The sequence below is a fragment of the Lagopus muta genome, chromosome 5, assembly GCF_023343835.1.
Source record: "Lagopus muta isolate bLagMut1 chromosome 5, bLagMut1 primary, whole genome shotgun sequence".
Lineage (NCBI taxonomy): Eukaryota > Metazoa > Chordata > Aves > Galliformes > Phasianidae > Lagopus > Lagopus muta.
This window is the reverse complement of record NC_064437.1, coordinates 11,030,543-11,054,758: the sequence shown is the minus strand read 5'-3', so window position 1 is coordinate 11,054,758 and position 24,216 is coordinate 11,030,543. Positions and strand designations below refer to the sequence as shown.

Sequence of the window (24,216 nt, the reverse complement as noted above, 5' to 3'; positions counted from 1 at the left end):
CAGTCAGTTTTCTTGCTTTTCTAATTACACAGAAGCATATCACACATGTATGATAGTGGCTTGGAGACTGATTGTATGTTGTTTCTACTTTGAGTGGCTTATGCTAATAATGTGTTGCAGCGTGTTCTAAAATTGTACTAACTGAGTTGCTATAAATATTAAGTGTCTTAACATGCACATTTACTTCATTATTGAAAGATCCAGTATTTTAATACTTCTGTTATTTAATTATGCTAAATCTGTGAATCTTGTTCTTGTTTTTTTTGTGTGTTTTAGGAGACAAAACACTGTCTTACTGTCAACCTTACTACGCTCCGTGTGTGGTGTTATGCCTGTAGTAAGGAAGTGTTCCTGGATAGAAAATTAGGATCTCATTCTCCATTGCCGAATGCAAGATTGACTCAAACACAAGAAAATAGTGTGCAGGTATTTTTTTTTTTTTTTAACCCAGTGAAATGGGCAGCTGTAGCTTTGTGATAAACTTTGTGACTTCTCTTGTGAAACTGACTTAATTCTTGTGACAGTACTTGCTGTTCATTTCTCTCTGTTCTTATAGAATTTTTCTGAAGAGACAATGCCAACCTTATATGTTCAGACTCTGTAATCTGTGCTTCCTAAGAATGCTGTTTTCATCTTATAGCCTAACTGATTAATAGTCAGTAAAAAAACTCTTAAGGTACAGAAAAAGTAAGGGGTTAAATTTAAGGGTACAATTCTTTCATCTCTTTTAAACGTATAGTTGTTCAGCATTTATCTGGAAAATGGACGTTATTTCTTTATTGTGTTTAATGTGCTTACATAAAACTGATGAGTAGCTTGGTTAATACTGATAAAAGTTCTGTATTTCTAAAAATATCTTGTTTGGGGAATAGAGTATTGGGAAAGATGATATGTAAGTTGTGTGGAGTGTTTTACTATTGAAGATAGAAGTGGGACAGAAAGATGAGTAGTTTTTTCATGTATATGCCAGCGTCTGAATAGGAGTCATACCATTGGATTTTTTTGTAACATCTGCTAATAGAATTTCTAGACTAGTGGCTTGCTATAAAGCAAAGTCTAGACGTCTGAACTTCTGCACTGTGACACTTAACCTGGTTTAGTCTGCCAAAGAAATAGGTGTGGTGTACAGTGAAATCAGCTGGACTTTGTCTATCTCACACTGTGTGTAGAGTTTTTATGTGCTCACAAAAAGAGCCTGTCAGGCAGTAATTGTTTGCCTAATAATCTCTTTCTGCATTTGTATATTTTTGTTTCTAGCAGTTTGTCTTTCTTAAATGTAGTGAGCCATCTGGTGGTATATCAAAACTACAAACTGTGGCCTTGATGTGATAACTTCTGTCAAGGAAAGAAAACACTACAACTAGCTTTGTTTCAATCCTTCAGCTATTGTCACAAAATCATGCAAAACTATAGCTACTAATATGAAAACAAAGATGAATTATTTCATGGTAAAATCTATTAATTGTGAAATCCTGGTATGCTCACTTCATGGACAGTAAGATTTTGAAATGCATTCAAGTCATTTTAGTTACTAATTGGCAAAGTTAACAGGGAAGGATAAATACAAATACATACACTTTTTTCTTTTTCTCCTTATAAGGATTTTAAAATACCCAGTATTCCCACACTGAAGATTCCATTATCAGCAGTATTTGATGACCTTGATATAGAAGTGGAAGAGGATGAGTTAAAGACTAGAGGTAATGAAAGTAAAATCCAACACTTTATTGATCTTTATTGCATGTGTCCATCTCCAAGTCTGTTCTCCAGTTATATGTTAGTTCTGTTCTAACTGGAATTGTTTCATTACACTGAACTGGTATCACAAAGGATATGTGTATTAGTTAGAAAGTATTTTAACTGTCATTTTCTTAGTAATACCTGACCAGTAGACTTCTAAGGTGTCCCTTTTGAGAATCTAATGCCTGTGTTGAGGTAGTTTGTTTTCCTTCAGTGACAGTAAGAGTTATTCTGGTATATGGATCTTATTTCTCTTTTACTCATCTGCTATTGATGTTCTCTCCAACAAGTGTGCTGGCATTGACCGAAAAGCCTACTTTGCCCCTTCTGTTGTCTGGCGTGGTCTTTATGGATATGGCACCACCCCACTAATTTGCCATCTGCCCTAAACTCATTAAACCATGTGTTTTATTCCTAATTATTTTTTTTCCTGCCAATGTGTATATATGAGTTTATTATTATCCTATGAGTATTTCTGGGAATGCAAATTGTATGGAAGTAATGTACAAATAGAATTGTGCTATACATCCCAGTAACATCGATGTGATTACATCCATACACCTCAAATTTGAAGGAAAAAAACTAAAAATTCATTCTGTATGTTTTTGACGAAATAAGCATTGAAATATTTCAGCATGAGGAAAGAAATCTCTTCAAAAACTTCACTTTTAACATTGCAGCCTGGAAAACTTTTTTAGACTGTTGTCTTATTTCTTTGAAATAGCTGCAGATATTTCAACAGCCATAGTTGAGGATTATTATTACTTTCACGTTTAAGTAAGAATGACTGTCCTTTCTGTAGTGAGACTTGGAAGGGACTAAGAGTGTGCAAGCTCAGATGTGGGACACAGGACTGTATTTCTACTCACGCAGACAGAAACCTTTTACAGCTTAGTGAGAAAATCCCTTTAATGAAAAAAAAAAAGTTTACTTTTCAGTTAAATTTTCTAATATACATAAATCCATCTTAAGTTTCACTTTTCTGATACGTACCAGATGAGGGTTAGCCTTATATTTAAAGGATTCTGTTAGAATCAGTGATGTTGTTTGCTAAATGTAAGTTTATCTGTCTTACTGATTCTGTGCTGGTGTTGTTATTTTCCCACACAACAGCAAATTTATTTTGAGGTGAATTAGTTTATTAATTTAACGCTTCAGTAGCTCTGAATAGCAAGTGGTTCAGATGAATTTTTCCCTGAATTGAGATTGTATGATCATTATGACTTCTTTGAATAGCCTCTCCTCAAATTAGAGACCATTTTTGCTTGCCTCCTCAATCACTGGAAGAATATGTTAGTTGTAGCTTTTATGTGTGTGGGAAAACTATATGTGGATATCGGTCAAGAAAGTAAACAAACTGGGTTTGGAAATAAATTCTTTGTGGTAATCTAAATTGAGCAATCTGTGTATAACAATAAAGGTATGTAACTGGCAGAGAAAAAGACTGGTTCTAATTTAATTATGGCTCTGGTAATGAGTAGTCACATGGCAAGTATGTTTTGAGTGTTTACTATCATATTTAAATTCTAACATAAACTTGACAAAAGAGTTAAATCTTCATTTTGGTTATATTGGTAGTATGATTAACTATTTTGAACATGACATAGAAACAATTTAACTCAATGTGTAAATCATTTAAGTTCTACCAAGTATAAATGTTTGACAACTGCATTTTAAAATGACACTCTGCAAGTGTCATGAAACAGGAATAATTAAGATAAACATAATCTGCTTTTCTGAAGTGTTTTACCCAATACCAAAATGCTAATTACTTTTTCTATATAGTAATCTAGACACTGTTTCTTTTAGTTAAAACTCTGCATTATGATGGGCTTTTTAACTGTGACACAAGCATTTTAATTATCACATATTTACTATGAGATGTTTTTCTTAGCATGCCTTAGATTAGCAGACTTGCTGAATATTTTTTTTTTTTTTTCAGGTCTAACAGGATTAAAAAATATTGGTAACACTTGTTACATGAATGCAGCTTTACAGGCTCTTTCCAACTGGTAAGCAGAATGGTTGTAAATGAGATTTTCTGTTTGCTTGTGCACACATTTTCTCAAGTTGAAGTATTTTGACGAGTTAGACTATTGTAGAAGAAAATGTGTATTTGTTAATTCTCACTCTTGCATGCTACAAGCAGTTGTGTCATTGGTAGAAAAATATATTGTGAAATATGAACTAGCCTGTTTTTTACTTGTTTGATTCTAATTCGTAAGTATCCTAAATAAAAATATGTGGTTCTAGAAATCAGAAGAAAAATGTGATGAAACCTATTCTTTTTTTTTTCCTATGGAAGAAATCATATGAAACACATGAGTGAGCCTGAATTGAAAAAAGAAATGTTAAGATCAACTGGTCCAAATTTTGTCCTTACAAAGAATATATGTAACATTCTATTCTAAATCATTTTAGAAATGGCTGGAATACAATATGTTCTCATTCCAAAGGGGTACCAGTTGACAACAGAAATCTACGAAAACTGAAAAGAAACTTTTAACTTTGAAGTTTCTTGCACTAGGAATGGTTAAGCTAGCTCAGTAGTTAGGCTTGTATCATTCTTTCTGTGTGCATTTGCTGTTGGCTGCCAAGGTAGGTCACAGGGTTAACTGGACCTTAGTGAGAAGCTCTGTCAGGGAGAGGAGAACAAAGGGAAATCTCTCTAGGAGGTAAAGAGCAGACAAGGCATCTAATCATGAGGAAGTTATTCTTTTAAAAAATAGCAAAAGTTAACATGTACACAGCAGTGTCTGCTTAGTTGGCTAAAAATAGGTGCAATCTGTGTGAGAGACATCCAAAAGGGATGGAGGGAAAGAGGTTAGAATATGTGAGACAGTGACATAGCATGAATTAAACAGGTAAATTGTTCTTTCTATAGATATTAAGGCCAAGTGCAAGGTTGTGCACCTGGATTGAGTTAATCCCAAACATGAATGCAGTCTGGGGAATTGGTGGACAAAAAAACTGAATGTAAGCTGGTGATGTGTACTTGCAGCCCAGAACTGCAGCCAGCAGGTCAAGGGAGATTATTGTCACCCTGTGTGCTTCTCTCCTGAGACTCCAGCTGGAGTATTGCATTCAGCTCTGGGGCCCCCAGCTTGAGAAGGATGTGAAACTTTTTCAGTGGGTCCAGGGATGATAGAGAGCTGGAGCTCTTATCCTATGGAGACAGGCTGGGGGAGTTGATTGTACAGCCTAAAGAGGAGGCTCTGAAGAGATGTTATAGCAGCTTTTGCATTACTTCAGGGATTCCTACAGGAAAGATTGAAGGAGACTCTTTATGAGGGGATAATAATGATAGGATAAGGGGATAAGGGAATGGTTTTAAACTAGAAGAGGGGAGCCTTAAGTCAGATTTTAGAAGGAAATTATTTACTCGGAGGATGGTGAGGCACTGGAAGAGGTTGCCCAGATAAGGAGGATGTTTGATCTAGATGATCACTAAAATCCTTTCCAGCCCAAGCTATTCTGTAACTGTTGTTGTAGTGGTACATATGTATTTGTCATTGCTAGCAAATGTTGCCTTGTATTTGAATCTTGATGGTAAATTCTGGTGCTTCAATAAATGTCAGAATGCACTGGGAGGGCAGTGTTGCTGTATTTCTGAAGTTGTGCTATTAGGAAATGTTTTGCTGAAGCATTTAAGAATGTAGGGTATTGAATTGTTCTATTACATAGTAATATTGCTCTTCTTTTAATAGTCTTTTATGAAATGTGGATTTACTCTTCTATTTTAATGTAATGCTAAAAAAATCTTTTTCTTATCTTTTTAAATCAGTCCACCTTTGACACATTTCTTTCTTGACTGTGGAGGCTTAGCCCGAACAGATAAAAAACCAGCAATTTGTAAAAGTTACCTCAAGCTGATGACAGAACTCTGGCACAAAAACAGGTATTGCAACACTTCGATAAAATGATTATAAATAAATTCTGGAGTCATAAAGGACAGATTAATCTGTCCTATGCGTCTAACTTCTATTTTGTAGATATCACAGAATTACTCTCCTAAAGTAAAGAACTCTATCTTGCATGATTTCTACCATTCTTACAGGCAGTTATCAATATCTACCAATGACAGGATAAAAATTGATGTAATTTGCTGTGAGGAAGACATGACAAGAAATAAGCAATAAGCTCTATGAAAAAGTGGCATTGAATTTTTAATAATAGTTTACATCTGTCTGAAATGCATCTAAGAAATTTACCATTTCTCTGTTTTTAAATCTGTATCAAATATCAGTTGCTTTGAATTCCTTATGTGGTAATTTCTGTTATCTTCATCTAAGAAAATACATAGAATTTTATGCATAGAATGTTAAAGAAATAATTGTCCATACTGTCAAGACTACGTGTGATTCATTGTCTGATTCTCTTATAAGAAATGTAGTATAAAAGGCCTGCTATGGTTTTTGTCAGTTTTCTTTTTGTATAGTTAATTTTGAACGAAATTTGTGTGTAGTTAAGATTAGCATTATTGATGTTGTACATATCATAGTTCAGTTGCAGATTAAGTTATTATCCCAGTAAATTTGGAAAATTCTACCTGAATGCAGGCTTTAAAACATGGGTATTTATGGAATTTAAACTTTCTTTTTAGGCCTGGATCTGTTGTTCCAACTGGTTTATTTCAAGGAATTAAAAGTGTTAATCCAACTTTTCGAGGCTACTCTCAACAGGTAAAACTTTCTTATGTGTTTTATGTCACCGAAGCTGTAAAATTGTCTTTTATATTTTAATTTAAAGCTTGAAATGCCATGCTTTTTATATACATATCTTTTTAAAGCAAATTCAAATTATATATTAATTCACCTACAAGTTATATTTTCTTAATTTGAATTTTCATTTAATAATTAAAAAAAATACAGTGTATTTTACAAGTAGCCTTGTGGGAACTGCAAGTTGGTAACCTATTTAACAGGCATGGATTGTTTTATAATAAAAGGCATTCTTCAGTTGATCCTTCAGATAGTATCTTGCTTCATTGATACTGTCTGTAGTACTTTATTAAAAACATTATTACTCAAAGGAGATTTGCTATTTCAATTATCATGTATTGTATTGGTGAGAGGATTAGAACGTATTTTGATGTCCAAATGCTGTGTGGAGTTTTGAAGTCGATGTTTAAAGAGTAATATCAGTGTTTTTTAATTTATATACTTTATTTTTAAAGAGTTCCTGGAAAAGTAGAAAATCAGTCTTGGTAACTGACATAAAGGAATCTGCAGGGAAACTTAATGCTTGCATCTTTGAATGCTGAGGAGAATCTTTTCATGTGGGTAACAGCACTTAAAGAGAGATTTTTAGGTTCTGCCTGGATCGCATTACAATTTTACTTTAGTAGGTTTCATGGCAACAATTAAAGCTAGATCAGTCTTAACTGACCAGCACTCTTCTACTGTTCATCCTCACAAGTTCAATAAACAGTGATTTTTTTGCTAAAGGAAGAATGGTCATCAGTTAATCTGCATTTAATGTTTTGATTCTTGTTTTCTTGGAAAAGGATTTCCAGCAAGTAAGCATTGATTTTTTTATTTTTAATTTAATTTAGGTTTTTTTTTTTGTTTTTTTTTTTGGTAGTGGAAAAAAATAACTAATGCTGTAATTTTTAAGAAAGTAATAAAATGTGTTTTATACCAGAAATCAGTGAAAGAATGTTTTCTGGTCAGCAGCTGTGAGCTTAATAACTAATTGCTCTGGTGGCAGTGATGATTGTTATGAAAATGATTATTATGAAATACAACAGGGAAAACACAGGCAGCTGTAGTTCCAGGAAAAAGAAGTTTTCTCCTGTGGTTACTTTTATTAGATATTCTTTACTGTCAGGAACCAAGCTATTGCACAGGTTTTTGAGATTTAGTGGTTTTTAAAGTAGCATTTCCAAACATGAATTAGGCTTGTGGTAATACTTGCCAACTCTTTGTGGAAACAGTGATGGTTCTTGAGGAATCCTGCCTAGGCTTGAGAAGAAAAATTAAGCTCTTACTGACAGTTTGATGAAATTGGAAAGATGTGCTAAGCAGATTGTAAAACTTTTAATAAAATGCTTCCTTGCCCAGTGAAAGCAAGGCATTAATTACTTTGCTGAAGGCACAGCATAAAAAAAACTATCCTAAAACATTCCATTACCAGTACAATTGGAAACCTGACCATACTGTTGGTATTTACTTGAATTATATTAATTGTACATAAAAACTATGAAAGTACTTTTGTTAAAAGTTGTTGAAATAAGTTTTCCTTTCAATTGGAGTGTTTTGGAGGCAATTTGTATGACGAGAGTCCTTATGATGTGCAGGAAATGAATATAGGAAGCAAATATGTGGTATGGAAATGAAATTTATTTTGAACGCTAGAACTCCAAAGGAGTTTACCTTATACTTTTAATTTTTTTTAGGCCAGCAGTCAGTTTTGTTCTTGTTAATCAGTATCCTTTTATGATTCAACATAAATATTTTTCAAATATAATGGAATAATATTGTAACACTTGTTTAAAATCGTAGGATGCACAAGAATTTTTGCGTTGCCTAATGGATTTGCTTCATGAAGAACTTAAAGAACCCATTGTGGAAGTGGAAGATGTACAGACTACGAGTGTCGAAGAGAGTATGGAAGTAGACAAGAGCCAGTCAGATGTAGGCTTTCAGCCGTGTGAATCCTGTGGTACCTGTGATAAAATAGAAAATGATGCTGTTTTCAAACCTGTCTTGGAGGATCCTGCAGAGACAACCATGTTAATTCAGGATGATGAGAACAACTCGATCACATCCAAAGACTGGCAGAAAGAAAAAATATCAAGCAACAAACTTAACAGAGAAAATTCTATGGAAGATTTGGAAAAAGATACGAACAGTACTTCAGAAGCAAATGAATTTTTAAATAATCAAGGAACTGTCAAAGTGCAGATACACAGCAGATTATCAGGTAATGCACTACTAATGTGTAATAGTCAAATTCTTAGCTGAAATACCTGCACAAGTGGAAGAGAGTTGGAGAGTATGGTAGAGAAACATAGGTCAAGTAAGCTGGCTGGATTTGTTTGTAAGCAGTGCACTTTCTTAATTTATTTTTTTCAGTATACATATCCTGAATTCAATTTGAATTACCCTGGAAAGCTAAAGATTTGTACTGGATAAGATCTCAGATAACTCAGAGTGGAGGGTTTTGTTTTGTTTTGTTTTGACTTCAAGATGTATGAATTGAAATTGTTTCATTCCTAAATGTCCTGTGACCTGACAGTGTGGTTAAATAAATTACGTATCTATTGTGTGAGTTCATTCTGCAGTGACTTCTTTTGCTAGAATTTATGAAATAGTGCAAATCTGAATTGCAGAGTACATCAATGATGTCCATATGAATGATGTATCTGGAGCCCAAACCCTGTCATCAAATGAAGGGATGAACACACGCCTCTCAAGCAGTCCTCCAAAATCATGCACATTATGCTCTTCATCAACACCAAACCACAAAAAAGGTAAAAGCCCTTTTTTTTCCCCTTCTTTCCTTGTGTCAATGAATTGCTGTATTTTGCAGTTTTTGTTTTGTTTTTTTATATGTTTTCAGCAGAATTCCAGACTTGGAAGACTTTACTCTGATTTCACATTACTGTGTAGCAATGCAGTATTGCTCATAATGGTTGCAGAGTTTGATCAGAGGTCTGGAGGTGTGTGCAAAGAGGCTGAGAGAGTTGGGGTTGTTGGGCCCTGTTGAAATCTTATAGTGGCATTCAAGTACCTAAAGGAGGGCTACGAGAAAGCTAGAGATGGATCTTTCTTGGGGATTGTAGTGGTATGGTGAGGATGAAAAGCTTTAAACTGTATTAGTTGTGTAGAGATACGGAGATTTAGATATTGGTGGAAACTCTTTATGGTGAGGCACTGTCACAGGCTACCCAGAGAAGCTGTTGCTGCCACATCCCTGGAAGTGTTCAAGGTAAGGTTGGGTGGGGTTTTGGGCAAACTGGTCCAGTGAGAGGTGTTCCTGCCTCTGGCAGAGGCATTGAAGCTTGTGATCTTTGACTTGCTTTCCAACACAAACCATTCAATGATTCTAACTGCTTGAAGAACTTATGTGGATTGTCAGATAGTAACAGTAATCTGGTTGTGTATTTTAGTACACAAAAGTAGTACTAGTATTTAGTACTTATTTATTTAGTATTTAGCATTTAGTCAATAGAAATGGGGCCTTTGCCCATAATCTAATCCTAAATAATTGTTCAAAGTTGGAGGAAAGTAGAATCAGTGGTCTTGCATTAATTTCCTTATTTTATTTCTGTTCTTCTACAGTCTCAACTGTATCATCACCAAAGAGGAAGAAGTGCAAGAAGTACAGGAGTGTTATCTCTGATATATTTGATGGGACTATAATAAGTTCGGTACAGTGCTTGACTTGTGATCGGGTGAGTAAGAAGGGCAGGGGGAATCTCTTTAATGTTTTTTGTTTTGTTTTCAATACACACAGCTATGACTTTACAGATGCAGTTGTTTTCTGGTAACTGTTCTCTTGTGGCAGACATTCCTCAGAGGATAAATCTGTTCATGCTTGTTTACTCGAATACTAATAGCTGCTACCATGAGGACCTTTTGTTAAACTCTCTTCCACTGAACTGGAAACTTACTCAGAGCGAAATAATAACATTCTGAGAATTGGTTTACAGCAAAGATGAAAGAAAAACTTCAACAACTTTGTTTAGATATGATTTGTTCCCAATTAAGTTCTGAATATGCTAATAGTCATACTTGCTGTTGTGGTAACTTCACAAGCACATCATGATAAAAATAAAAGTAGAAGGCAGTAGTTCAGTCATGTTGCTTTAAGTCTTACTGACAGATTGAGGCTGAAAAAATTTGTCTGTGGTGAAATCTAAGTAAAGACATTTACATGTAATATGGGTCACTAACTGCTTTCTGCAGTTGTCTTCTACTGCAGATGTGTATTAGAACAGCTGATTTTCTTGCATTATTTGCTTATAAAATTATTTGGAACACCACAGATGATCACTTAAAAATAATTATTAAAAAAAAAAATCATTACCTTAAGTATAGTGGGCTCATTTAGTTTCAAAGTAGTAGCAAAGTAGTAGTGGATTTCCAAATCTTTGCACTGAGGACAAGTTTCTCAAACACTGGAACAGGATCCCCAGGGCCATGATGGCAGCACCAAGCAGCTGCTAGTGGTCAAGAATCATTTGGGCAATACTCTCAGAAATATGATTTTTTTTAAATTTTTGGTGGTCCTGTATGTAGCTACAAGTTGGATTCTGATCCATGTGTTTCCATTCCAGCTCAGGATATTCTATGAATGTTTTGTTTAAGCCTCATTAATGCAGCTTCATGCCCTTAAAACTCCCCTTGTTTTTGAACTAATAATACCGAGACTTTGGGTTGAGCAAATTCGACAACAAAGTATTGTTTGTGTGTAGCTGATGCTTTTACTCTGTGACCATATACTTGTTAAATCTAGAATGCTATTTTTTTACTTTTTTTTTTTTTTTTTTTTTTTTTTAAATGAACTCCTCCTTTAAGTGGTTAACTTGCCACCAAGAGTAATCTGCGTCTATACAATGATTTAGTTACTGATAATCTTTATGGAATGTAATTGCTGTTTCTGTTAAATCTTAACTCTGTTTTATTCCATTTGTTTTTTCCTTTAGTTGTCTGTAACCTTGGAGACTTTTCAGGATCTGTCCTTGCCAATTCCAGGTAAGGAAGATCTTGCTAAACTCCATTCTGCAAGTCATCAGACATCTCTAGTCAAAACAGGGTCGTGTGGAGAAGCGTATGCCCCCCAGGGCTGGATAGCTTTTTTTATGGAATATTTCAAAAGGTAAATGATTTTTAACTTGTTTTACTTATTTATTTATTTTGAAATCCCTGTTTCTGCTCTTCCAGCAGAACATTTGTTGGTTTTCTTTCTTTTCTGTCAATGATGTTTCAGGTTTGTTGTCTCATGTGTTCCTAGCTGGTTTTGGGGTCCAGTTGTAACCTTACAAGATTGTCTTGCTGCCTTTTTCGCCAGAGATGAGCTGAAGGGTAAGAGGTTAATTACATGAACATGCTGCTTTTTTCTCCAGTCGTGATTTAAGATAAAAAAGATTTGTATGTTCTTTGCTTTATCAAATTAAGCAAAGGCTACCTATTAAACTCTAATGAAGTCATGCCTTTCTCTGATGCGGTCAAGGTAAGCTTCTCAGTCATTGGAATATTTAGGCAGGAGCCTAAAGGCTGCTTTAGAAATGTCAAGTGAATCTCAATTTGCTCTGATTAAGTGATAGCAACTGAAAGTTTGTCAGTATTTCAAAAAAACACTATGTTGTCATTCTTATAACCTTAGTTTGGTCTGGGTAAATTCTTTTCCTTTTAAATAATATAGCATCGTCTCTTCAGACAGTGTATGCTGTGTTGCTTTATAGTTAAAAGCATAAAATGTAGAACCTTTCTATTTAATTGATGTGTCAACACTCTTACAGCAGTAAAGACAAATTCTCTTGAAGCTTTTATATGTCTGATGTTTGCACTTGAGGGATAGACATTTGGATCTAGAGAGTAATGGCTGTTTTTCTACTATCTGATGTTTGCAGGTGATAACATGTACAGCTGTGGAAGGTGTAAAAAGTAAGCTAGCTTTTATCTCTGTTTAACTTGTTTTAATTTGAGTGCTTTATTGCTTTTGTTAATCAAAATAAATTTATTTTCTTTGGTTATGTTACAGCACTTCTTATCTTTTTATATTATTTTGTTCTGCCAGAAGTTTAGTACTACAAGGGGTGCTGTAGCTGGGAAGCAACAATTCACTGTACTATGTTGCAAACCAGTGTGGTAAATTCATTTTTCTTTGTTATGATTCTAGACCAATCTAATGACCAATCTGTTTTTTTTGTTTGTTTGTTTTTTGTTTTGTTTTTTTTGCTTGATAAAATAAAAAGCTTTTAGCTCTGTATTACTACCAAGCTTGCATTGAGATGCAGTAGGTCTCTTTAGTGTGTGTGTGTGATAATAAATGAATACCTATATTGATGGAAATATATACATGAACTTTAAGTAGTCTGAAGGCTGCTTCGAGCCCTGTATGGAAAAGGAGCACTATTCCTTGCTATGTAACTGGTGGTCTGCTGTAGATAACCTGTTAAAAATAAACTTAGTATATTTCTTTTTTTTTTTTTTCCTTTTGCTGTAGCTTGAAGTTCTTTTCCTTATGCTAAGACAAACTCTTAGATGGAATTTGGCTATTTGTAGTTACTGCTTTGAATTTTTCATCAGTATAGATTGTCCTTTTCTTCTGCAGCATTGTTGTTTATATCGTTTTGGCTATTTCATTTCTAGCCTACACTCTAGAAATATTTTGTCTTACTAATGTTCAGCTTAATTTTCATTGTGTCTTTTGCTGATCTAATACACACGCACAAAAAAACCTCAGAACTAAGTGTGGGTTAATCTTTTCTTTCCCTAGGTTAAGAAATGGAGTGAAATTCTGCAAAGTGCAAAAATTTCCTGAGGTACTGTTACTACTTAGACTTTAAAACACTTTTTCTGCTTGATTAATAATGCGGTAAGACTGATGAGTTGCATATGGAAAATTGTGTTTATAATGTGACATGATAAAAGCGTATCTTCGTGTTGGCTTTTTTTTTTTTTAAGAAGTGAAAGAATGTGAACCTGGTGCATAAAACAAATAAATTCGCAGGATGTGTTGGGTTTTTTTTCCTCTGTTGTTGTCAGCCTGCAGAACTTAATACTCTGATCTGTTCTGGCTCTGCTATTTAACTTATGCTGTAGAAGTCTTCTTCAATAAGTCATACTTGTAATTTTTTTGTACTAAAAGTAATCCAATCTTATACCTAAAAACATGAGTCAATGTCTGCAATAATCAACAATTAACATCTCTCATGGTGAAATTGAAAATATGTCCATTAAGGAAAAGGTATGTCTTTACTGCTGCATCAGTGTAAGTATCAGTTCAGGACTGTCTCATTATACTGATAGTAAAATAAGTCTTTAATAAAATTACAAATTCTTTTGAAATTTCTTGAGCTTCAGTTGATTAAAATAACGTATTTGTGGAATGCGGATCTTGAGATAATTTTCTTAGACCACAGAGAAAAGGGATCCTTTTGGGATGATAAAACAAAGATGGCACGTTAAATTATTGTTGTTAAAAATCAAACAGCAGTGAGTGAGCGATTCTGTTGATCCTTCTTACAGATACTGTGCATTCATCTCAAAAGATTTAGGCATGAACTTATGTTTTCCACAAAAATTGGAACCCATGTGTCCTTTCCATTGGAAGGCCTTGATCTTCAGCCTTTCCTTGCGAAGGACAGTCCAGCTCAGATAGTGACTTATGATCTCCTATCTGTCATCTGCCATCATGGAACTGCCAGCAGTAAGTATAAGGTTAAATGTTTTGCATTTATTATTTACATCAGCACTTTTGTTTAAAAATAATGTTTATGTACTGAAGAGTTGAATAGTTGAGAATGGTTAATTTTAATGTTGGAGTTAAATTCTGTAGTAAAAAGAAAAAGAAAAAAGAACAAGTTTTTGAAATACTACATATAAAAACTATATATACTATTGTAAGTGAACAGTACAAATAACAATGAATCCCAGCAGTTAGTTGGCTAGCTGTTCTACATAACTGTTGTTTGTCTAGAGATTTTGATGCTTTGTATACCTTACTTTATTTGAAATGAAATTTCCAAAGCAGAACTAAGATAACCATTCTTTTGGATGATTTCTGTCAGTTCACCCCACAATAGGGAGTGGACTGTGATGAGAGTAGCATTAACTTCTTAATGCTTTCTGTTGGGTTCATTTCTGCCTTAGCACTTTCAGCGTTTTTAAGATACAGAAAATCGGAGAAAGGAAGGTTTAAAGCTGGAAGCCTTAAACTTCATAGGTTTTTATAAAAGTTACCTAATCCCTTCTGTTCCCCAGACTTGAGGTATTCATTTTCTAATGATGTTGCTTTGCCACTATTCTTTCTGGGATACTATTTGCAGCTTGCTGAAGGATACTTCTATTAATCAGTTTAGTTGATACTTAATTATTGGGATATGTATTTTAAAATTATACTATAATTTAAAATGTATTATGAATAGTATTCAAAACAATGCATTGCCTTGGTATCAGATAGCAGTTACACATCTGTGCTAATTTCTGTTAAAAAGTATGAGATATAAAGAGTTCATTGTGGAATTGTTTGACAGCCCCATTCTGATTTGAATGTTGTGACTTAGGAATATGCTAGATGACGTTGCTTGAAGAGTTCAAGCAAGAGTCTCTGTTGCTTCAGTATGCTGAAAACATTGTCTGACTTTCTGCTGGCTGATAGAAATGCAGCAGGAAGAAAGGAGGACTGATCCTAAACTTGAGAAAATGTAATATTCAGGTCCTGACTTGCCAGCAAGTTGGTATTTCTCTGATTCAAAAGGCTGGCCTTTTTTGTACTTTATCTGCTTTGCATGAAAATGAAGAAAAATGGCAGCTTTGCACACTAACTAGTAACTCTTGGTTCTGATGCTCTAGGTGGACATTATATAGCTTATTGTCGAAACAATTTAAATAATTTGTGGTATGAATTTGATGACCAAAGTGTCACAGAGGTTTCAGAATCCACAGTGCAAAATGCAGAAGCCTATGTGCTCTTCTACAGGTAAGAAATTAAAGGTATGATGATGTAAGTATTAGTCAGGCGTGTAAAGAATTTTTTAAGCAATCAAGTCTTCTCATTCAGCTTTCAGAAATTAGCTGCTCTCCAAGAATTACTAGAGAAGAATTAAACCTATCAGAAAAGCCTGTATTGGAGAGAAATGTAATTGTTCAGTTATGACCTTAACACTTGCTCTATGACTGCTAAAACACGTACACAGTCAAAATGAAATCTAAATCTGTACAAATTAAAAAAACACATATATTAAGATGACTAGAAAGAGCTCTGAGTAATTCATTACTAGTTCTAAGAACTGCGTAGTTCTCAATTAGCAGAAAAGAGTTCTGCGTTACAAATTTAGCACACTGACTCCAATGTTAGAGCTCTAAAGGGGATCATGGAAACTTCAGCAGATGGGATATGGAACAACAGGGATTTTACTGTGTTGTAATTTAATTTCGGGGAATTTTATAGACTAGTGTTTTCCTGAAAGTCAAAATGAAAGGCAAGAAGTCATGTTATTATCATCTTCATTCTAGAGAATTCTTGTACTTAAGCTAATAAAAGCAACTTACCAGAAATTTAGAATTTGAAAATTGAGTTATTAGCATCAAATTTCCCTGGAAAGTTGACTGCAAAAAAGCTTGTGTCAGAGTTGGAGAAGAAATAAGATGTGTTCTGATAATGTTTCTACTGGGATCATGCATGCCTGCCACCATCTGAGCTATGCCTTTGAGTCTGACTCAAAGGTTTTCTAAAAGGAGTGTAGAAGTCGTGTTGCATTGCCAAGCGAGAACAGTGAACTCAATTGTGGGCAAATGCATTAAAATAAGAGAATGAAAGAACACTGTTCTTAAAGTTTGGTTTTAAAATGAATGAAGCCACAAAATGCTGCCACGCATTCAAAATAGAAAAGTGCTGAAAGAATATCTAAAAAGCTTGTTGGCAGTATGTATACGTTTTTAAGTTACATCTGGAAAGTACTTGTGGCATGTAATTCTGTAATGTGACCCTCTGAGTTCTTTGCAATGCATTTTGGTGGTGGCTTTAGCTACACAGGAGAAGTATGAGAGATTTTTCAAGTTAAGTAAACTACATCACACCAGTGAAAGCTTGATGTACATCTGTAGTCCTGGTAATTTACTTGAAAGTCTGTTTTCTTTATCCACGAAGTAAACTGTCTGCACTTTACACAAGAATGTATCTTTATGTAATGATTATTATTTCTGCAATAGGAAGAGTAATGAAGAAGCTCAGCGAGAGAGACGGAGAATATCAAGTCTACTGAATATGATGGAACCAAGTCTTCTGCAGTTCTATATTTCAAGACAGTGGTTAAATAAATTCAAGACTTTTGCAGAGCCAGGACCAATTTCAAATAATGACTTCCTTTGTATGCATGGAGGTGAGACATCGACTTGTAGCCATATAGGGATATAGGCTTGTTTTAATTAAGTAAATTATCATAGAATGGCTTGGGTTGGGAGGGACCTCAAGAATCATCAAGCTTCATCTTGTATGAAGTCCTCCTATTTTTTTTCTCTACACGCTTTATTTTTATTTCAGCATTTTGTAGGTAAGCTTTCTTGTTCCTCTTAGAGAGGAACAAATTACCTTATCTGCTTTTTTTTTTTTTTTTTAATAGTTACATTCCCATTTTAAATCTTGTTTGAATCTATCTTCTTGTCATTTTGTCATCATCCACAGTGCTTAGGTCTGCCAATATATTCCTTAGCTATGTGCTAGAAAGAACGGGAAGGTTTTAAATTGATCTGTTGGAGAGTGTCCAGTAGATAGAAGTGTTGTAAGTAAAGTAGTAGATGTTATATTCTGTATGGGAGCATAAAAACCTTACTTTGTGCTAAATGCTAATAAAAATTAAACATTATGACAAAACCTATATCATTGTTATAGCTATTCTCTAACATAAAATGCACCTATATTAGAATAGCATTCAGAGATGCTTCACCTGCTACTGAACCAAACTTTTAACAAAGAGATATTGTGCCCCTCTAGCCATTCATAGTGTGTATATATGGGAGCCATTGTGGCTGTGCTTTTCCTTCTGCATGGTTACAGCAGATGACTTGTACTAGTGCAACAGCTACTAGATTTTCCCCTAATCAAAGAATCCTGTCGCTGCTAACCATAGACTTCAGCTCAACGTTTCTGATTCTGCAAGCCCCTCTATTTTTTCCTCCCTCAGCATTTCAATGCTTTCAAGAATTCGTGTTGTTTGAAGTAATTAAAAAAAATGCCTATAGCAAGTAAATTTTGAGAAGACACTTATGTAACTTGTTTACTTGCATAGACAGTAATTCAGCACTCGTACCATTTAACTGTGTACTTTAAGAAGCATTTTGCAATCAGTGTTTTAAAAAGGATTCTAGCCCTTTAATTTCTCCTGTCGTTTGCTTCTGCTTCTCTTATAAACTTTTTAACCTCATAAAAACCTGCAGTTAGAGTGGTCTTACTGAATACCGTCATGTGTTTCAGTATGATGAAACTTTTTTCACACCATTTCTTTGATTTCTTTGAATTTATTGAAAGCAGGTATTAAGTAGGCTGTACTGTAAACTCTCTCCCAAAATGTCTTAATATGGAATTTGTAAAAATTGTCTTTCTTTTCTGCTTCTGCAGGCGTTCCTCCCCACAAAGCTAGCTTCATAGAAGACCTGGTTGTAATGCTTCCTCAAAATATATGGGACAATCTGTATAGCAGGTACGTTTTGCAGTGCAACTGAAAAGATCAGTGATACAGCTTGAGAGAAAATACATGCCCAACAGCAAGGTGAAAGTTCTACATTTAGTGCAATTAGTATCTCTGAGAAACTTGTGGGCTCATCAGTGGCGCTTTAGTCAAAATGTATTCTTCAGAGATGCAGTCTTAGTTTAAGAGCGAATATGTTCCACGTAGCACAAAGAGACTTCTAGAGTTAGTGACTCAGAAGAATACACGTACTCTAAGCACAAAGCTAAGTGAAGGGATGGCAGACTGCCAGTTTATATAATTTGCTTGTGCAAGGTAATTCTAGAAGCCAGCATAGAGTGGAGTGGTACTGGGATAATGCTTGAGCATTAAACTAATAAACATGTATGGTATGTGCAAAATGATTCAAAGTAGGTCAGAAGAAGTATGCTTTCAAGAGGTATTCTGAAAGAACTCTCTGTATCAGCTTCCTGTTCTCTTATTGGCTGGAAACAACTTTTATTTTATGCTGGCTTTGAATGTATAGCTTCAGCTGCCAGCACTGTTTCAAAACAACTTGGATATAAACATTCCATATTAATACTCCATGCTTTTTCATCTAGGTCAGGTGTAAGTGCTTGCTTATAAATGAGGGGTTCTTAACATACATATCCTTTTAATGTAATAGAAAACTGTAGAAGAGTTTTGCTAATAACCTGCAGTACAGCCTCTGTATTGCACCTGCACTAAGTAAACTTGGTTGTTAATTTCTGACTGTGTAAGCACTCTAGGTGAAGTTCTGTTTGTTTGTGTTTTGGTAACCGCAAGTGGAAAAACAGAAACAGTATTTTCTTCAGCTTGCTCCCACTTTTCTAGACTACTAAATTTTTCTTCCAACTAACGGACAGTTTCAGAGTTTTCTTGGTAAACTCTGATGTCGAACTTAAACCGTTTGATAGAAAGGTCTCAAAGACAGCAGGGTACCCAAGATTTTGTGAGTAACCTAGTAGGTAGAGAAAATACATAAATATTTAGCAAAAATAATTCATCCTTTTTGTCTGGTCTCCTGACTAGCACATGTACTCTTCAATACAGAATAGCTCTGAAGAAACTATATTTTGCTTTTTGTCATATTGTTATATGGAAATTATAGAAGAGTGTGCGCCATGGCCACAGTGGGTAAGAAGAATTCAGTGTGAAGAAAATGAACATGATGAAAGCTGGCTTTTACTGAGGCTTTCATACAAGATGCCAATCAGTACAAGCCCAGGCACATTTATTTTGCTACTCATCTGGCAATACTTTTGTTCGGTTACAAAATCTTTGGAAACAGAATTGTTTCAACATGAAATAGTATGATCTATACTGGACATATTTCAGTTAAGATTTGTGGACTTACCCACAAGACTTAAGACTTCAATCCGAACTCAGCATTGTCTCCAGAGATGCAATCTAAGCGGTAGGTGAGAGTTTTATTGAATGACTTACTAAAAAATATATCTTTATCAAGTTAAGATTATTTAGTGGGCTTAAGAAAACAATTCATATACAATTTTATATACGAGTGCTGTTGGACTCAATTAATGCTTTAGTGTTCAGTTAAGATACAAGGTTCTTGTATGTAAGAAAAATAGCATTCCAGATTATTTTTATTGATTGTTGAACTGTAGATCAAAAGGTGTGTGGAGGTTGGAGGAAAGGCATGTTTAGAACTTCTAAATTAAGTTATGTTTAAACTCAAAAAATACTCATATTTCGTGAAATACTTCATGCAGAGTGCTGTTTTATGTGATGTAAGGGTTTTTTTGAAATAGAATATAAAGTTTTTAAGAGAAGCACAGTGAGAAGAGAGTATGACTGACAAAAAAAGAAGTAAGATGGCTAACATGGAATATTCTTATCTCGACAAGTTTTTCAACGTAACCTTTGCGCTGAAGAAATGCATCTCTTAATGCTGCTAGACATTCATGGGTATTTTCTTCATCAGACTTGTAGTTTCCAGACCAGCCAATGCTGCCCGTGTTCCTAAAGCTGCGTGGTGCATATATACATACATTTATATATTCTGTGCTTCTGTGTAGCAGCGGCCCTGAAAACTTTCATGTATGTGGATGCGCACAAAAAAATAAAAGGAGGAGAGATGCATGGAGCATAACTTAAGAACAAAACTAAAAATATGTTAGAGACCAGTGTTGGAATAGTAGTGAACTGATGAAGAGTTTGTCTTGGAAAAGAGAAAAGGACTATGTCCGTAAGCAGTCCTAGAGGTTTTTAATAAAATCACACATAGTTTGTGTATATGTATAAAACAGAATACCTGCTCACCAACATGTTTTTTCCAAGTAATGCCTTTTGAAATATATGATATGCCAAGATCTTGAGATGATTTAACTGGCCTTAGGTAGTAAAAAATTGGAATACGATTATGTCTTAGGATTAAGTACACAATAGTACTAGGAAGATGAATCATGACAACTGTAGCATCACTGGCGTATTTGAAGTCTGATACACATGTTGTAAGAAGCTGATGTTTGTGATGTCCACATGATCCTTTTTATATAATGGTTTCCCCAATGTTAATGTTGTTTTCTTGTTTGGTGATTTTCTGTAATTAATTTATTTTTACTGTCACTACTTACTGTTGCAGGTATGGAGGAGGACCAGCTGTTAACCATCTGTATGTTTGTCATACCTGCCAAATAGAGTCTGAAAGACTTGAAAAAAGAAGGAAAAATGAGTTGGAGATGTTTATTCGGGTAAAAAAAGAAAACAAAACAAAACAATTCTTATTCTTTCCACTTTTCAGCATCACCTGATATTCATCACTAGACACAAGGAGTTACCAAAATTTCATAGGCAGTTTCTGTAACAAATGGACTTTACTAAATGTGTGTGTGCAGAATCCTTTCCTTTCTTAATAACAATGTTCTTATGCTACCCCACACAATTGATTATGCAGAAATACACTTCAATAAAAAAAAGGCAATTTAAGAAACACAAAACATTTTCTCAATAGCATGTATACTGAGTGCAGCCACAAAAGCTACTTTCCTTCATATGCTGCCGGTGATCTGTCCTGTGCAAGAAAATGATCTATAGTTTCTTAAAGAAAAAAAAAAAGATTGTAAGAAATTTGAGGCTCCAAGAAATAATTTTTTGTTAAGAAACATTTTTTTTTCCAGTGATGCATTTAAGTCTGCGACTTTGTCTGTAGCTGTCTTCTGTGATGTTGCCTTGCAAGAGGAACTTAAACAGCTCAAATTGATATATTTTTTTATTTATTTGCTTTAATTGGAACAAAGTTCTTAACATGTTTTAATCTAAAACAAGTAAAAAGTTGTGAAAAGTCCTAGTGCATGAGCTCATTGGGCCGGTTCAGAGTACTGGGAGAAAAAAAAAAACATGAAAATATTGTTTATCACATAAAAAAACCTTACATAAAACAGATAGCAAATCTTCACAAACACTTCAGTTTTACAAAATTAATTCTTCAGCTTTCTTCTGCCATGTGAAAGTTTGACCTTTACAGTAATACAGTAATTATCCAGTAGCATTTAACTGGTAAGTGCTCGTGCTTAAGAACCAGCCTGCTCTTGTTCTTGGGAGAAAGAAAGTTCTTGAGTAGAGAACAAATCATTTTTTTCAGGTGAAGGCTACTACCACTGTGTCAATCTCATCTCAGGAATTCACCAAAGACTTACTGCCCTGATGGCCTGTCATTCTTCAAAATGTTCTGTAGCAGTATAGTACTATGTTGTTATAATTAGAGTGGTTGAAAGAGTTTAAAGAAAAAGAAGCTAGAAAACAAAGCTCCTTTTTCCTTACAGCTTTATAGGGCATTCCAAGAAGAAGAATCTTCATCAACTTTTTACTGCATCAGTATGCAGTGGTTCAGAGAATGGGAAGGATTTGTAAAAGGCAAAGACAGTGGTAAGCTATGCTTTATTTCAAAATACCAGTTCTTTTCTTATTTCTTTCTGCACAGTAGCAATATTTTTGCAGGATGTTTCTACTTTGGTAGAGAGATGGAGGAAGTGACAGCAAGAGAAGGCAACAAAAGTTCTTAGAGCAAGCAGCTAAGACATAGGTTTCATGGGTTGTAAATGTGCCCAGGAATCAAATTGCAAAGTACAGTCAAATGTTGGTTATTCACAGTAGTGGATAATGGGATAGCTGAGGAAGGAACATTGTACATTTGTGCTGATGTGGAGGGTGGTGGTTGTAGGCAGCAGCAGGGATACAGATATATGAGGGAGGATGTATATGCAGTACAAACTGATAAATAATGCTGCAGCTTCTGCAGGAAAGGTGATCTCACAGCAAAAACCTAAAGATAACTGAGTAACAACCATAACAATACAGCTTGAGTGTTCTTCAGGTGCCTCTAAAGATTTGAAATGGAAATATTGATAAAATGATAAAACAGACTCAGATAAGATGTAGAACAATTTTGGTAGGGGTAAAAATGAGGATTAATTTGATGTTGCTTGAAGACTTACTGTACTCATGAATGTTTTGGAAAACTTCCTCTTAATTAAAATTCTGGTTATCTGTTAACAAAACGTACTGTGAGGCAGTACAAAAAGCAAGCAGTAAACAAACTAGCTATTTCTCCTTCCATTTGAAAATGAAAACTCCAATCTGCCTTTTGTTTTTTGCGCTGTTCCTAACCATCCTTTCTGTCACAATAGATCCCCCTGGTCCTATTGATAATGCTAAAATTGCAATAACAAAATGTGGAAATGCTGTGCTAAAACAAGGTAGGTGTCTGATACTACTGCAGTGTTGGGTTCCTTGTGATGATATATTGTGATATATCAAGTTCAGTAAACTTATTATGAATTCTTACCTTAAACTGCTACGGTGAAATGATGATACCTAATGAATCTGTACTCTGTTTTCAGAACTAAAAACTAGATTAGGACTGCAGTTGAGAAACTGGCAGTTATTCAAAGGCTCATTTTTTGAGCGAGAAATACGTTCACAAAGAATTAATATCTCTAATAGGCTAATCCAAGTGTGGATGAGAGTTTAAAAGGAGATGCACAGTACCTTTAAAATGGGCAAATTGTGGTTTTGGCTTTGTATTGCTTTGTTTTTGTTGGGTTTCTCTTCTCAAAGTTAGAGTTGCTTGGCTTTTAGATTGTCCTTTATCTGTGTGTTTTTATTTGAATCTTGAAATTAATTTGAAGTGAGGGCTACTTCTGATAGAAGGCAATCATACTTAAATATTGTTGCTCATTTTTTTTGCAAGTTACTGCTGTATATTACAAATGTTCTCTGACATGCAAAGATTTGTTTTCTTAATTATTCTCCAGTGAAATGGTCAAAACCAGCCATTTATTTGAATAATTGTGGGTACAGAAGAAAAAAACAATCTAATGTGGTCATCTTTATGAAGATTTCAGACTTCCTCCGGAAGCATAACATCAATATCAATATATTATATATAATATTTAAAATGCTCAATTTATTGCAGTGTTGAAGTTGAGGAAAAAAGCCAGCTACCAAGTGAAAGTCAATTTAATTTAATGCTTCAGCATACTGAAGGGACATACAGGTGGCAGTCACTGGAGGTCAGTAGGTTCAACATGAATCTTGCCACTTGTGAAATGTGAAGAGCATACTGAAAACAGAGTGAATTATTGCACCCATGAGTTTTTTGTAGTTCATCTTAATGGTTTAAGCTGTCAACACAGAAATTAAATGTAAGTCTTCAAACATCAGACTGATGTTTAGTAGCAACATAAAATCAGATTAGAATTCATACTAAAATAGGCAGTTATTAACTCTGAACTTCAGCTATTTTGGTTCAGATTAGGTAGAACTAGGGTAGAGATTATGAGGAGCAGGCTGTGGAAAAATTCTAAGTTGTGAAGAAAAAGAGACGAGCGCCACTAAACAGTATTCTGTGATCCTGTGCTCCTGACCCCAGTTCTAATGAGTTGATGTTTGCTGTGCCTGTTCAATTACACTTGACTGCTGGAAGCTTTATAAGGAAATGAACTACTCCTGTGCCTGCAGAGGCAGACTTGTTTTCTGAGTACCTGAAAAATGTAAAATTCAAACATAACTTCATTAGTACTGGCATAGGATCTGCATCGTGAGTTCCATATGAAGCTTTGCATGGCTAAGTC

The 24,216-nt window shown here is 34.7% G+C and overlaps 1 protein-coding gene across 3 annotated transcripts in view; it reads left to right on the top strand.

Moving 5' to 3' along the window:
• The window catches only part of USP33 (ubiquitin specific peptidase 33), a 36,031-nt gene that overhangs the window by 9,726 nt on the left and 2,089 nt on the right, over nt 1–24,216 (top strand). The window contains exons 5-23 of one of the 3 annotated variants that reach the window (XM_048945159.1): nt 277–426; nt 1,601–1,700; nt 3,683–3,752; nt 5,525–5,638; nt 6,344–6,422; nt 8,244–8,664; nt 9,074–9,214; nt 10,026–10,138; nt 11,393–11,565; nt 11,668–11,771; nt 12,320–12,353; nt 13,189–13,234; nt 13,941–14,121; nt 15,267–15,393; nt 16,626–16,795; nt 18,031–18,112; nt 20,727–20,835; nt 21,907–22,009; nt 22,771–22,839. In XM_048945159.1, coding sequence (XP_048801116.1) covers nt 277–426; nt 1,601–1,700; nt 3,683–3,752; nt 5,525–5,638; nt 6,344–6,422; nt 8,244–8,664; nt 9,074–9,214; nt 10,026–10,138; nt 11,393–11,565; nt 11,668–11,771; nt 12,320–12,353; nt 13,189–13,234; nt 13,941–14,121; nt 15,267–15,393; nt 16,626–16,795; nt 18,031–18,112; nt 20,727–20,835; nt 21,907–22,009; nt 22,771–22,839 — 2,386 coding nt within the window. The remainder of the gene's footprint in view (nt 1–276; nt 427–1,600; nt 1,701–3,682; nt 3,753–5,524; nt 5,639–6,343; nt 6,423–8,243; nt 8,665–9,073; nt 9,215–10,025; nt 10,139–11,392; nt 11,566–11,667; nt 11,772–12,319; nt 12,354–13,188; nt 13,235–13,940; nt 14,122–15,266; nt 15,394–16,625; nt 16,796–18,030; nt 18,113–20,726; nt 20,836–21,906; nt 22,010–22,770; nt 22,840–24,216) is intronic. The other 2 variants (XM_048945158.1, XM_048945157.1) reach the window with 2 other exon arrangements.